At 50.9% G+C, this 13,753-nt stretch overlaps 2 protein-coding genes across 9 annotated transcripts in view; one reads left to right on the top strand and one right to left on the bottom strand.

Annotated features, from left to right (window-relative positions):
- Positions 1 to 9,428, bottom strand: part of LOC308609618 (pseudouridine-5'-phosphatase-like) — a 143,722-nt gene extending 134,294 nt beyond the window's left edge. Inside the window, exon 1 of one of the 2 annotated variants that reach the window (XM_081223354.1) lies at positions 8,972 to 9,428. In XM_081223354.1, the coding sequence (XP_081079480.1) occupies positions 8,972 to 9,368 (397 nt within the window). In that variant the 5' untranslated portion in view covers positions 9,369 to 9,428. The remainder of the gene's footprint in view (positions 1 to 8,971) is intronic. The other variant, XM_081223353.1, reaches the window with a different exon arrangement.
- The window catches only part of LOC308609617 (steryl-sulfatase-like), a 169,530-nt gene continuing 162,676 nt past the window's right edge, over positions 6,900 to 13,753 (top strand). For 3 of the 7 annotated variants that reach the window (XM_081223344.1, XM_081223349.1, XM_081223352.1), the window contains exon 1: positions 8,604 to 9,002. Coding sequence is in view for 1 of the 7 variants with exons in the window: in XM_081223343.1 (XP_081079469.1) it covers positions 8,305 to 8,576 (272 nt within the window). In the remaining 6 variants the exon portion in view is untranslated. Of the gene's footprint in view, positions 8,577 to 8,603; positions 9,003 to 9,368; positions 9,447 to 13,753 lie in introns of those variants that run through there. The other 4 variants (XM_081223343.1, XM_081223346.1, XM_081223345.1 and 1 more) reach the window with 4 other exon arrangements.

Below are 13,753 nucleotides of genomic sequence, written 5' to 3'. Positions count from 1 at the left end.
GCGCCAACCTCAGGTTTCCCTGGACCCTGGCAGCTGACAAGGAGTAAGGGATGAGAGCAGCCCCGGCCCGCAGCTGCAGACATCTGCTGAGAGCTGCAGAAGAACCAGTCACGGGTGCCCGGGGCTCAGCTGACGGGCTCCAGAGGGACGTGGCGGTCGCCAGGTCTAATCAGCACACCGCGTGAGATGCAGGGATCGGTGTGGGTGGCTACTTTGGTAAGTCATTTAGGAAGCTTTTCTTTCTTTTTTCTTTTTTTTTTTTTGAGTGTGATCTCCTGACTAAATATCAGCTGCCATTTTAAGATTCCACCAAAAGAAAATTTGGTACACGAATGTCTTTACAAATCCTGGGGCCCAGGTCCAAACGCACTGTGAGAAAAAGACAAGGAAGTGGATAGAGAGGATGAGAACAGTGAAGGGGTCTCTTCTTTTCCAACTGTCTTCTGCTATCACACGACACCAGGGAATGCACCGCCACCTAAATTCTCCAGGGAGCCGAAGGCTCTGGAACTGTTTATTTTACACTGTTCACGCGAATCTTGTAAAGATGTACGTTTTATATTCTTGTCTCTTTAAATAGAATCGACTGATGACTACTTCATAGTTTGGTTTTGTTTTTCAGGGGTTCGTGCTTCAGGCTTAATCCTCCCATTCCTTTTTTTTTTTTTTAACTTTTTTCAAATACATAGAAAAGTCGAAAGAAGCACAGAAAAGACCCATATAACCTACATCTGTAAGCAATAAACCTAAAAATTTGCAGATACTCTGCCATTTATTCCTTTATACCTCTGCATGCTTCTCCATCAAATAAAGACACTCTTCTACACAGCCATGACTCCTAGCACCAGAACCGGCCCATCAGCAACGACTGAATGACATCATCTAATTAGCCACTGCACACCGCATTCTCCAACTGCCCCAAAAATGTCTTCTATAAGATCTCCCCCCACCCCAATCTAAGATCCGCTGCATTTGGTACTCAGGTCCCTTTAACCTCCTGTAAACTAGAGCACCCCACCCCAGTCATTTCCCGTGACATCGGACACTTTCAACAGTCCACCCAGCGACCTTGCAGAATGCCCTGCATTCTGGATCTGGCCGGTCCGTTCCTCCGTCCCTCCAGACTAGAAAGGACACCTAGAAGTTCGACTGGACTCAGGTAAACTGCCGTGGCAGCACAGGGCAGCCAGCGGCTCCCCCGCTGACACAGCTGCGCGGGATGCGTCGGTTAAGTGGTGGCCCCCAGAACTGTCCATCACGAAGCTGCGTGTCCGCCTGTGCTGTGTGTCAGCACCCTGTCGGGGTGGCACTCTGGCACTGTCTGAACACCCTCGCCCCCAGTGAACCCAACGGTCCTGGTTTCCACCAGTGCCGCCTGTCTGAAGCATGGACAGTGAGGCCTGCAAGACGGCGACCTGACGAATTCGACCATTCTTTCCATATTAACTGGCATTCTCCTGCTGCCCGTGTCTCCCCTCTCTTTTCTTTTAAGGATCATGACTCACAGATTGCTTTTTTAAAAACTTAGGAGTCTTAAAATCCATCACAGTCATTATTCCTTTGATTTCCACTCACCCTGCCTTTCGCCAGTGGGACCCCCTGCCCTGCCTCTGGAAAGGTGCCCACGCTCATCTTGGGTTTCACAGGCCCCAGTCTGGAACTGGCCTCTTCTCCCCAGAGTCTCGGTTCCTTTCCTTGGGTATGATATTTAGAAATCCAGAACTTAGCTGCTTTTAAGCAGCCATGAATGCTGCTCCGATGGCATGGGGAAAACATATAAATGGTGGGGAACACAGAACCACATTGACAAATATACGGCTCTGCTGGAAAGGTTTACGTGGCAAAAGTGGACGCGGCGCAGGCAACCGTATCTGCTTTGATGAACATATGCTTTCTCATGAGTCTGATGGCAAAGGTGGGGATGCCCTTGGACCCCGTCCCCTAACACTGCTGGCAGAGATCAGGGCACGTGATCCAAGTCAGGCAGAGCTGCAGGGATGCAAGGGGGTCCATCTCACAGAGCCACCCTGGCTTCCTGAGGGTGAGCAGTGGCCGGGCGGCCCTCCACTTCCCCGCAAGCACCCCTGCCCGGCTTTCTGCCTCATGGTTCAGGCCTTCGGGACGCACAGGCATTACGTCACCGCCGATACCGGGTCCCTCAGGCTCCTGGCTTCTCACTGAAACATCCCATGCACTACCACGGAAGACAAGAGCTGTCTTGATACGACAAGACCTTACTCGAAGGAGGGCACTGACCACATGGAACATCTACCCCAAAAGGCCGTGAGTTGGTGCAGTATGCTCTTGGCAGAAATGGCTGAGGGAGGCCAAGTGAGGCACGGGCACGAGGTCTGGATCAGAGGGAATACGAGGGCTGGAGAACAAGCAAGGTGGCAGGAGTAGGAAACCAGCAGGCCAATCCGGAACGCGGAACATCCTCTGAGAGAACCAGCCCGCGCTCTTCCAAGAGCCCCTCTCACGGCGAAAACACAGGCCATGCAGCTAGGGGATGGGGCGAGGTTTTCTCGTTCAAAACAGGCTAAAGGGACTTGACTACCATCTGGAACCCAGTGTGGAAAACACCAGAGTACTATCCACCAGGCAGAGATCATCCTCACCCCCACACTTCAACACCATCGTTAATAACAAGTCTTTCTTTTTTTTTTTTTTAACTACGACTCTCTGCGTGATCAAAACAAGCGCTTCTCTGCTTCAGAAAGCGTGTGTACTGCTCAGCCATCTGTCCTCCCGGTCTGGAATACCCACCGTCCTCCCATCTGCCCTCGAGAGCACAACCTCCCAGTGATTTCAGTGCAAGTGGCTACCCCGCCCCTTCTCCTGCCCTTGCCGCGCTGACCGCCAGCAGTTACTCAGAGATTCACGCGTGTGCTGTGTCCCAGCCGGACTCCAAGACCACTACGAAGAAGAGACTTGCTGTGAACCCCCTGCAGCCCCCGGCATAGTATATTCCGAACAGATAAGGAATGAGTGAACTCACTCCTCTAGAGCTGCGTCGTCCACCACGGTACCCACAAGTGGCTACTTCAATGAAGTAAAACTAAAAAAGGAAGAGTTCAATTCGTCAGCTGCCCTGGCAGCATTTCATGTCCCTGGGTGCCCACTGTGGCTCCCGTCCAGGGCAGCTCAGATACCGAACATTCCCTCCACGGCAGGCAGCTCTACCGGGTGGACATGCTGGTCCAGAGAGCACAACGGTGCCCAGTTCTCACCAAGGACACGATGATGGCAGCGGAGAGACGGAAGCCTGCCGCTTACTTTGGATGCGTCTCCAAGGCCCCAGATAAGCTCAGGTGCGCAAACTCTCTGCTCTCATGTCGCGTACAGACTGGACAGTGGGCAGACTGGGAGTCGAGAAGACTCTGCTTTGCCTCTGGATCCAGCCCTGGTCTCTAGGCCTAGAGAGGTGAGTCAAGGGACATCAACTGGCCAGCCCAGTGCCAGGAGCCAGGCCGATGGAACTGCCCTCCAGGCAAGGGCGTGGGGCAGACCATCCTCACCCCAGGTGTGCGCCCCTCTCTGCGCAGACACTAAGCTGCTGACCGCAGGCAGCAGAGCGAAGGATGTGTGGGAGCCGCACCTTGAAGGCAGGTGGGCACGTACCTGCCAGACACTCAGAACGCACGTTGAGAGGTGTTAGGATGGCCGTCCACCTCGGCAAAGCCAAAGGGGGAAGACATTTCTGGAGCAGAAATGCATGTGTGTCACAATTATTATGTTCTCAAGAAAATTCTCCTTAGACACCCCAAAGGCAACTTTAAACCACAGACCAGCATTGCCCCCCCCATTTTAACACAGTTAAATGAAGCTTTTAATATACGAAATGCCAGAATTATGAGTCACCGGTATTCACATATAGCTGACAGTGAGAGCTTTATCTTCTACTGTAAGCCATTCTGCTATAACACTACTGCACCTTCCAGCTACAGGCTAGGTATCCATCACTTTTCAAACATCTCAAACAAAGCTGTGAAAAGTCACCTGGGCACCTGTGTAATGAGTGCTTTTGGTGGACGTTTCTTGGGGGCATCATCTCCCTTGCTCTTTTACATTGCATTAAATCTCCATCTACCCCTGAAATAGGACACAGTGTAATGGATAAATTATAGTAGCTTTAAAAATGAAAGAAAAAATAAAGGAACAGAATCAGAGAAAGCAGAGAATAATCAGAAAGACAAAAGTGACCAAAGAATCCCACACACACAGCTTTCCAAGGAGAAGAAAGGAAAAACAGGTTCGAGAGAGGGGGAAAAAAAAAGTTTGCACAGCTAAGATTCTAAATAAAAGCACACGACGAGGAGGACGAGGAAGCTAGGAGGAAGCAGGGAACGGGCACTCCACACCTGCACTGACAGAAACCTGCTGAAGGTTTTAGTCGTGTTACCAGTTGGACCAAACTCCCGTTGACCTGCAGAATTTTGCAACTTTGATCTCACCTTCCTGTTAATCTAGAAATGGGAGCAGCTGTGATGCGTAAGAACCACTAACCACAAGAACACGGGAAAGGCTGACACGGCTCAGGTCTATTAGGAAGCACGGCCAACGGGACCTGAATTTACCCACCTCGGTCCCCCCTCGAGTGCTTTCTTATTCCTGATGAATTTCCTGACATTCAACAGAGTCCATGGGTACGTACCTTCGCCTGCCCCTACCAGCGTCTTACTCCAAACTGAGGAAGTACAAGTCAGGGCCCCCTTCTGCGTGGGCTCTGCTCGGCCACAAGGCCTCAGACTGGCCTCCGAATTTCCGCCACCTCCTGTGCAAATGTAGAAGGGACCTAAATGTCGCCTGGTAAGGTGACATCAAACGCGAGCGTGTGCCCTTAGTTCCGGGGGTTGGGGGCAGGGCAGAGAGAAGGGGAACGTGCCGTAGCACAGGTACCCTGACATCCGTGACGAGACCCCAAGGCACACAACAAGCCAGGGACGGGGTGAGGGTGTCTCCGGGAGCCCCAAGGGCAGACAGTAACCTCACACCGGCCATCCCGAACGAGCGTTTATTCTGCTCTACCTTCCTGAGACTCTCTGGGAACGTCTGGACTGAGTCACGTTACAGGATAGGAACCCATGGACGCCGAAAACCTCATCATCTCCACTTTTAAACCTCGTATGTGTTACACAGGGTCAAATACAATGTACAAAAGCTCTTCCGAAAACTCATCTAGGGCGTGTGCTACAGCTGTACAGGGAGATCCTGTGCTTGTCATCAGCTTTGTGGAGGTCCCAGCGCCCACAGAAACCAGCGTAGGTGAGGTGAGCCAGAGGACGACGGGTGACAGCGGATTCCGAGCAGACTGGGCAGGGCTGCGAGCTGCTTCGGTCAACAATGGATCCCTGAGCCCCAGGAGCACCACCAAGGTCCCACCTCCACCCAGAGTTCACGCTGTACCCTGGGCCCCGGACGGAGAAACGGGCACTTCCACACGGTCTCAAGTGCTATGATTAATATTTGGCAAGCAGGAAGCTAAAGGAGTACAAACAGGTACAGGACAGGGGATCTATTCCTCTACGTGAAGGTGAAGTAAAAGCCAGGTGTCACCCATTAAAATCCTGCCATCTCTGTGTGTTTATGGAGACGTGGTCAATTATAATCGACACTGCAAAGAGTCGTATTTCCCCTCACAGATCTATCGTATTATTTTTCTGCTTATTTTTTAAACATTTGAAAATAAGCTTTTTATTTTTCCTGGCTGATTCTTTAAGGATTTAATTACTGTAACAGACTCCTAGAAAGCATATTTTATCTATACCACATTTTACATATATCAGCATTCCTAATTCTGAATATTCTTAACATCCACCCTCCATCTGGCCCCGTTATCAACAGCAGGCATCAGTGAGTTGCTTCCTAAGGCTCTGTACCTGGGTTGTCCCATACGGTAGGCACTGGCCAAACGTGGCAAGTGAACCCATGAAATCTGGCTAGTTTGAGCTGAGATGCCCTGTGAGTGTAAGATACACACAAATTTCAAAGGCTAGGTAACAAAAAGGAACGTAAACTATCTCAACTATTTTTTTTTTTTACTAATCATGTGTTGAGTAACAATATTTTGGATGTGTCAGGATAGGAAAAATAGTACCATTCAAGTTCATTTCCTCTGTGTCTTTTTGCTTCTTTAATATTGCTATAACAAAATCTTACGTGGTGCTACTCCTATCAGATAGCAGGACTCTGGACCACCAACTTTCTTGTCTCTTAAAGAGAATGGTCCGGGCTTCCCTGGTGGCGCAGTGGCTGAGAGACCGCCTGCCGATGCAGGGGACACGGGTTCGTGCCCCAGTCGGGAAGATCCCACATGCCGCGGAGCGGCTGGGCCCGTGAGCCATGGCCGCTGAGCCTGCGTGTCCGGAGCCTGTGCTCCGCAACGGGAGAGGCCACAACAGTGAGAGGCCCGCGTACAGCAAAAAATTAAATAAAAAATAAAAAATCTTATCCTTGTTCATAAATAATCTCAGTCCCCTTGGTCTCTGTCTCTAAATGGCATTTGAGGGTCAAAATTACTACCTAGCTCACAGCTAATTGTTACCTCTGTCAACAAAAACAGATTCCAAAAATTGAAAGGAAAACAGCATCAAACATTTCAAAAGCACTAGAAAGTAACCCTGGGTTTCTGGTCAACATTTCTGCAAATATCTCCACTAACTTCCTCATTCTCCTCCGGTTAAACAAGTTTCCCCATGCAACTCTTTATTTTCAATTGCACTTCCCTGAGAATACAAGGGTTGGGGCTACATTAACAAACAGAACTTACTAGGGAAATGGATTCACAATTCTGAAAAGCAGGCCCACCTAAAAACACCTCATAATAAACTGAGGATACATTGTTATGCAAACAACAGACAACTGAAGTCAGGTGCTTAAGAATTAGAACAGGTATAATCAAGTAGATTAAATGAGGTAAAGGAGCACATTCTGGAAAGTGGTGTTTTATACCAGACATTTTGTTAAAAAAAAAAAAAAATAATAAGCAAAGGTGCCTTTCTGATAAAGTTCTGCAAGGCCTTACCGCCTCAAAGAGTCAGGGTGAAATGAGGTAAAGGGCAGAGAACGAAGCGGGAAAGAAGAGCCAGCTCTTATCTTCCCAAAGGCCACTAATTCTTGTTTCTCTGACCAGTTCAGAGGACTGGGTAACAGTGCCAGACCAATGCCTGATAAACTTTAAACGTGCCTGAACTAGCCAAGAGGAGACCCTGGTTGATAACTGCCCCTGCAGGCACCGCCACATAAGTCACATTCATGGCTCCGGGGAACAGGTATGTGTGCACCTTGAGTGGGGATGAAGCATCAAGCTCATTGAGAAGTCTAACAAATTGAATTTTAATGGGACACCTCAGTTTGTATTAAAATTCATAAGACTCGCAAAACATGTTCTCTGGACTTTTCATTACAGCATAAGGAATTTATCTGACAATTTAACTTGACCACCTGAGCAGGAAAACTCACGTCTCCAAACTCTACTTACGAATCCCAGATGCTTTTTGAAATTGAGTCATTTCAGATTTAGTAGCTGCATACACTGTTCTACCTCTATGGGAATTTATTTTCCCCCTTAGGAATTCATTCGTTTGTATCTCTGGGTCCATACAAATAAGACTGTTTTTTGTGTGCCTTTAAAAAATCAGTGCCATTACTACTGAACCAGTGAGCCAAATGATCATGGGGGCAAGGTCACACTCCCCCTGTAAAATGCGCACGATATCACTTACATTTAGATTCAGATCGATCTGGAGTCATTTCTCAGTTCTGTCCCTTATTAGCTGTGTGACCTTGGGCAAGTAACTTTCCCTCTCTGAGTGGTGCCGATTTTGTTTTTAATTGTCAGTGCAAACATCTCCTCCCACCTTGCAGGATTTTATGAGGGCAGCACTGATGTATGCACACCTCCACCAGGTTAGTAGCCTACGTAAAGCATGCAGACATTTTTCAAGTCCTATGAAGCCCTCCGGAGACAATGAGGTCAGAACGCGTTTCCTAACCCCGTAACACCGCGTAGTGTCATGAAACATACGCCCAAGCTGTAGGGTAGAGTTCACAGCAGTTCTCTGTTGAGTTATAAATGCAGCGTTTTCTACGAATGCTACTTGAATTCGCCTCGGTGGGTAAGTTCATGCCTACCACCATCGACTACGGGGCTGTTCGGCGCGCACAGGATTGTTAACCGCTCAAAGCCACAGCACGGGTGTGCACCTCCAACTCTCCGGCACTTGGGTGAAAATGTAGATTCTGATTGGGCAGCTGTGGGGTGGGGACCCGGGCTCTGCACTGCAAAACTGCTGCTCCCCGGTGATGTCCCTGCTGGGAGTCACTCGGACCAGCCAGACCGCTGAGCACGGCTCCTCCGCCGCCTTCGCGCTACAGATACTTGGGTCTGGAGCAGTCGCGGTGGCGTGGAGCGGTCCTGTGCACCGCGAGAGGTTCCGCCGCATCCCAGCCGCTACCCTCTGGACGCCAGTAAACTCCCACCCTCCAGCTAGGCCACCCCAAACGCCTCCAGACGTCGGCAGAGGCCCCCAAATCGGCGGGTGGAGGACCCTGCCCTGTAGGATGCTACGAGCAAGGTGCGTGCACCTCGGAGCAAGCCGGCAGGGATCCTGGAGGCCGGGGTGCAGACGGGGAAATGGAGGCCCGGCTGCGCGCGCAGCGCCCGCGGCCCCCGAGGCCCGAAGCCAACCTCCCGCCCGCGCGGTGGTCCCCGAGCACCGCGCCCTCACGCACCGCCCCCCCACGCACTCCGTCCCCACGCGCCGCGCGGCCGCCGGAAGTAAGTGCCCCGGGCGCCGTCGACGCCTCAGCCACGAGCGCGGCCGGCCGGACGTGGGCCCTGCACCCCCGCCGCCCGCCAACCCGGGGGCCCCGCACACCGTCCCGCCGCGGCCCCCTCCCCTGAGAGCCTGTGCCCCCCGCCCACACCCTCCCCGGACAGCCCTCGCGGAGGCGGCCGCAGGCTACCCACCCAGAAGGAGGCCGTCCAGGTCAAAAAGCAGGTGGGTGACGGGACGCAGCGGGGGAAAGGGCGCCGCCATTGTGCCGCCGTCTCGGCCGACTTGGGGGTGGGGAAGAGGCGCGCGCACGCGCGCTCCGGGCCTCCCCGCGCGCCCCGAGCCGTGCTGCGCACGCGCCGCCCCCGGCCTCCTCGCGCACGCGCCCCGGGACGCTCTCGCGCACGCGCGCTCCGTGAAGCCCCGTGCGCCCCGAGCCGCTCTGCGCGCGCGCGCCTCAAGCGTCCTCGCGCGGTTCCTCAAAAATCGCGCGCCCTGCGCCTCCGCGGCTCGCCGGCGTCTGGCCTCCTTCCGAGGGTCCTGGAATGCACGACCGGAGCCGCTCCCGCGCACTGTGGGCCGCGCCGGCATGTCCTGCGCACGCGCGCCGAGAACAGTCACCCCAGCCGTCGCCGCGGGGCTAAGAAGCGGCACGCGCGGGCGCGACAGGTTTGCCCGCATCCACCACCCCCCCCGCCCGCTCACTTCACACCCGTAAACGGGCTGGGACGCTGAGTCAAGGGGCGGAGCAGAGCCGAGTTCCTAATCTAGGTGCCAATGCCTGGCTCGAATTTGGAAAAGGCATGAGGAAGGAGGGAGGGCGTGGAGGGACGACGGCGCATGGGGTTGACGGAAGGAGTGCATAGATGCTCAGGTTGGCATCCTTGAGAGCCACCAAGTAAATGGGTAGCCAGGTGGCCTTAGTTACGGGGACCCCGGTGGCTTCGTCCCGGCCCGGAGCGCCCGTCCCTGGACGCCGGGCAGGTTTCCGTGTCAGTCTTGCCCGCCCGGCTTCCTGCGTGCTTCGTAAGGCGCAGGCGCGCAGGTCTGCATCCTTTCCGCCTTTATCCCCCGAGCGTCCCTGGCTGGTCGAAGCAGCCCCCCCGCCGAAGTTTGATAGGAAAGGGCCGAAATAATACGTTTTAAAATGCCTGGCCGTTTTTCCTTTATGTCTCATCTGTCTTTGATTGCTCTTTTTCTTTTTTCCCCCCAAACTTTCTGAAGGCAACCTGAAAAGCATTCTTTTTTTCGACCAGTCTCAGGAATACTTTCCCCCACCCCGTTTCTATTGTGTTAGTTGGCATTGCATATGCATGTTTAAGCATAAAGATAGGATCTTTCAAGAAGCAGAAATAAGAAAGTTTCAGAGACTTTAAAATCTGAGCGTTGTGTTTCTGGTGAAGTGCGTAAACTGCACTTGGAGGCACCTGAGTTCAGCAAATGTATCAACAATAAGCAGTAAACCTCTGTGCCTTCGTTTCCTCGTGTGTAAAACAGGGGTGTTAAATGACGCAAGGCAGGTCAAGCTGTTGGAACTGGCAAATAGTATATGCTCAATTCATGTATGTCTTTTTAGAGCTGTCGCTGTTAGACACATTCCCTGTTTTTACTCCAATCATGATTTCCCATTGAGGACCCTGGACCTCAGAGAAGGCAGTTCATCAACCAGTTAGTGGAGGGGCTGTGACCCAAGTGTGCTAGGCTCCTGTATCAAAGCACCACAGACCGGGTAGTCTCAACAGCAGGAAGGTATTGCCTCAAGCCAGAAGTCCAAGATCAGGGGGTCAGCAGGGTTAATGCTTTTTGAGGAAAGGATTGGTTCCAGGCCTCTCTGCTTGGCTTGTACACAGCGGCCTTATTCCTCTATCTCATCATATTGTGTTTTCTCTATGCATCTATTTCTGTGTCTAAGTCTCCCCTTTTTATGAGGACATGAGTCATATAGGATTGCCACCCAGACCCATGACTACCTTCTAAGTTCATTACATATGTCAAGACCGTGTCTTCAAGTAAGGGCACACTCTGAGGTACTATGGGTTAGGACTCCTACACTATTTTTTTTTTTTTTGAGGGGGACACCATTCAACCTGCAGAAGATTTATTCCACAAATATCGGGCGCATACTGTGTGTCCATGCTCACCTGCTGGAACCTTTAGAATTCTTGCTCTCAGTTTCTTTCCATTCTTGGAAACAAATGGACACACAAAGGAGAGAGTTCTTTGTCTCTCCCATGGTAACAATGTTGCATCTGTTCATTGCTTAGATAAAAGGAGCATTTTTATTTATTTATTTCGTGCAGTTTTTTTTTTCTGACAAATTGATTAAGATATAATTCACATACCATACAAATCAGCCGTGTAAAAGTGTACATTTTAATGACTTTTAATACAGTCACAGAGGTGTGCATCCTTCCCCATAATATGTCCATGCTACTCTCTCACTTCATCCCAGCTTCCCCTTCCACTGCCCCACGCTCTCAAGTCTGCTTTCTACGTCTGCGTCTTTATTCCTGCCCTGCCACTAGATTCATCAGTACCGCTTTTTTAAATCGCATATATATGCATATATATGCATTAAGATACAATATTTGTTCTCCTCTTTCTGACTTACTTCACTCTGTATGACAGACTCTAGGTCCATCCACGTCTCTACAAATAACTCAATTTCGTTTCTTTTTATGGCTGAGTAATATTCCATTGTATACATGTGCCACATCTTCTTCTTTTTTGTTTTTTTCACATCTTCTTTATCCGTTCATCTGTCGATGGACATCTAGGTTGCTTCCGTGTCCTGGCTACTGTAAATAGTGCTGCGATGAACATTGGGGTGCATGTGTCTTTTTGAGTTATGGTTTTCTCAGGGTATATGCCCAGGAGTGGGATTGCTGGATCGTATGGTAACTCTGAGACTGTCCTCAATTCTTTTCATTCTTCTTTCTTTATTCGGCTCCCTGGCAGTTATTTCCACCATTTTATCTTCCAACTCTCTTATCTGTTCTTCTGCCTCAGTTATTCTGCTATTGATTCCTTCTAGAGTATTTTTAATTTCAGTTTTTTGTTGTTCATCACTGTTTGTCTGCTCTTTAGTTCTTCTAGATCCTTGTTAAAAGTTTCTTGTATTTTTTCCATTCTGTTTCTGAGATTTGGGATCATCTTTACTATCATTATTCCGAATTCTTTTTCAGGTAGGTTGCTTATTTTGTCTTCATTTATTTGGTCTTGTAGGTTTTGACCTTACTCCTTCACCTGTAACATATTCTTTTGTAGTTTCGTTTTTGTTTTTTGGTTTTTTTTTAATGTGTGGGACTGTATTCCTGTCTTACTGGTTGTTTGGTCTGAGGCGTCCAGCACTGGAGTTTGCACGCAGTTGGCTAGAGCCGGGTCATAGTGCTGAGATGAGGACATCCAGGAGGTCTCACTCTGATTGATATTCCCTGGGGCCTACGGTTCTTTATTAGTCCAATGGTTTGGACTTGGAGCTCCCACCACAGGAGCTCAGGCCCAACCTCCATCCTGGGAACCAAGATCCCGCAAGCTGCACAGTGTCACACACACACAAAAAAAGAGTAAAAAGAAAAAAAGGAGCAGTACAATAACAAAGAATAAAATACAAAATAAAATTAGAAAGATAAAAAATATATTAGGAAAAATCAAAATATAATTGAAACATTTGCAACAGTATAAAACAAAACCTCAACAGAAAAAAGAAAAAAAAAACGGGGGGGGGGTGAGGGGGGACAAGCCAAAAGGAGCAGAACAATAACAAAGTATAAAGAATAAAATAAAATTATAAAAATAAAAGATTTTGGACTTCTCTGGTGGTGCAGTGGTTAAGAATCCGGCTGCCAATGCAGGGGACACGGGTTCAAGCCCTGGTCCGGGAAGATCCCACATGCCGTGGAGCAACTAAGCCCATGTGTGACAACTGCTGAGCCTGCGCTCTAGAGCCCGCGAGCCACAACTACTGAGCCCATGTGCCACAACTACTGAAGCCCACGCACCTAGAACCCATGCTCCTTAACAAGAGACGGCGCAGCAATGAGAAGCCCGTGCACTGCAACGAAGAGTTAGCCCCCACTCACCACAACTAGAGAAAGCCCGCACACAGCAACGAAGACCCAGTGCAGCCAAAACAAAATTAATTAATTAATTTAAAAAAATTTTTGAAAAGAAAAAAGATTTATAAGAAAAAATAAAGATATAAATGAATCAACAACAGTGAATCAACAAAGTAAAACAGAACCCCAATCTAAAAGAGGAAAAAAGCAAAAAAAAAAACCCCAAAAGCCTTGGCTATGGGGGCGGAGTTGAGGCGGGGGTGGAACTTAGGCAGGGGTGGGGTTCAGGGTGGGGCGGGGCCTCTGCTCAGGACCCGCGTGGAAGGGGACAGGCAGCCTGTGGAAAGGACGGCCTCTGGAGTGGAGTGGGACGGGCCCTGGGTGGGTGTGTGTGTGTGGGGTTTAGGTCCAGCACGTTGGAGGGGGTCTCGGAGGGGGGGTCTCCGAGTGTAGAGGTGGGGCCCTGGGTGGGGTGCAGGGGCGGGGCTTGGGCTCTGAGTGGCAGGAGGGAGGCTCCCAGGGCAGAGGATTAGGCCCAGTAGCCCAACAGGCTTCCCGGTGCCTAAGTGGACAGGGACAGTGCTGGCTGCGTTCCCTTCCGTTCCTCCGCGCCCCCCCCTCCCCCAGGGTCTCCCCCATCCCCGCTGGACCTCTAACCACAGGTGGGTGTAGGAACTCCTCCCCTCCCCCAGCCGCCCCTTGGGGAGTGCCGGTCCCTGAGCTCCGGCCTTTACTTGTGCTCCCCCTTCCCTCCCTCCCTCTCCCTCAGGATCCTCGTGGCTGGAGGGGGCCTCGGTGGGCAGAAGATCAGGCCCGGGATCTCAGCAGGTTCCTGGGGGCCCAAGTGGGCAGGGGAAACCCGGCCACGCTCCCTTCTGATCCTCTCCTCCCAGGGGTTCCCCAATTTCCCCCTTCGGG

This window comes from Mesoplodon bidens, assembly GCF_964165515.1.
Source record: "Mesoplodon bidens genome assembly, chromosome: Y".
Classification (NCBI taxonomy): Eukaryota; Metazoa; Chordata; class Mammalia; order Artiodactyla; family Ziphiidae; genus Mesoplodon; species Mesoplodon bidens.
Note: the sequence above shows the minus strand (reverse complement) of the source record. Positions and strands in the feature narration are given on the sequence as shown.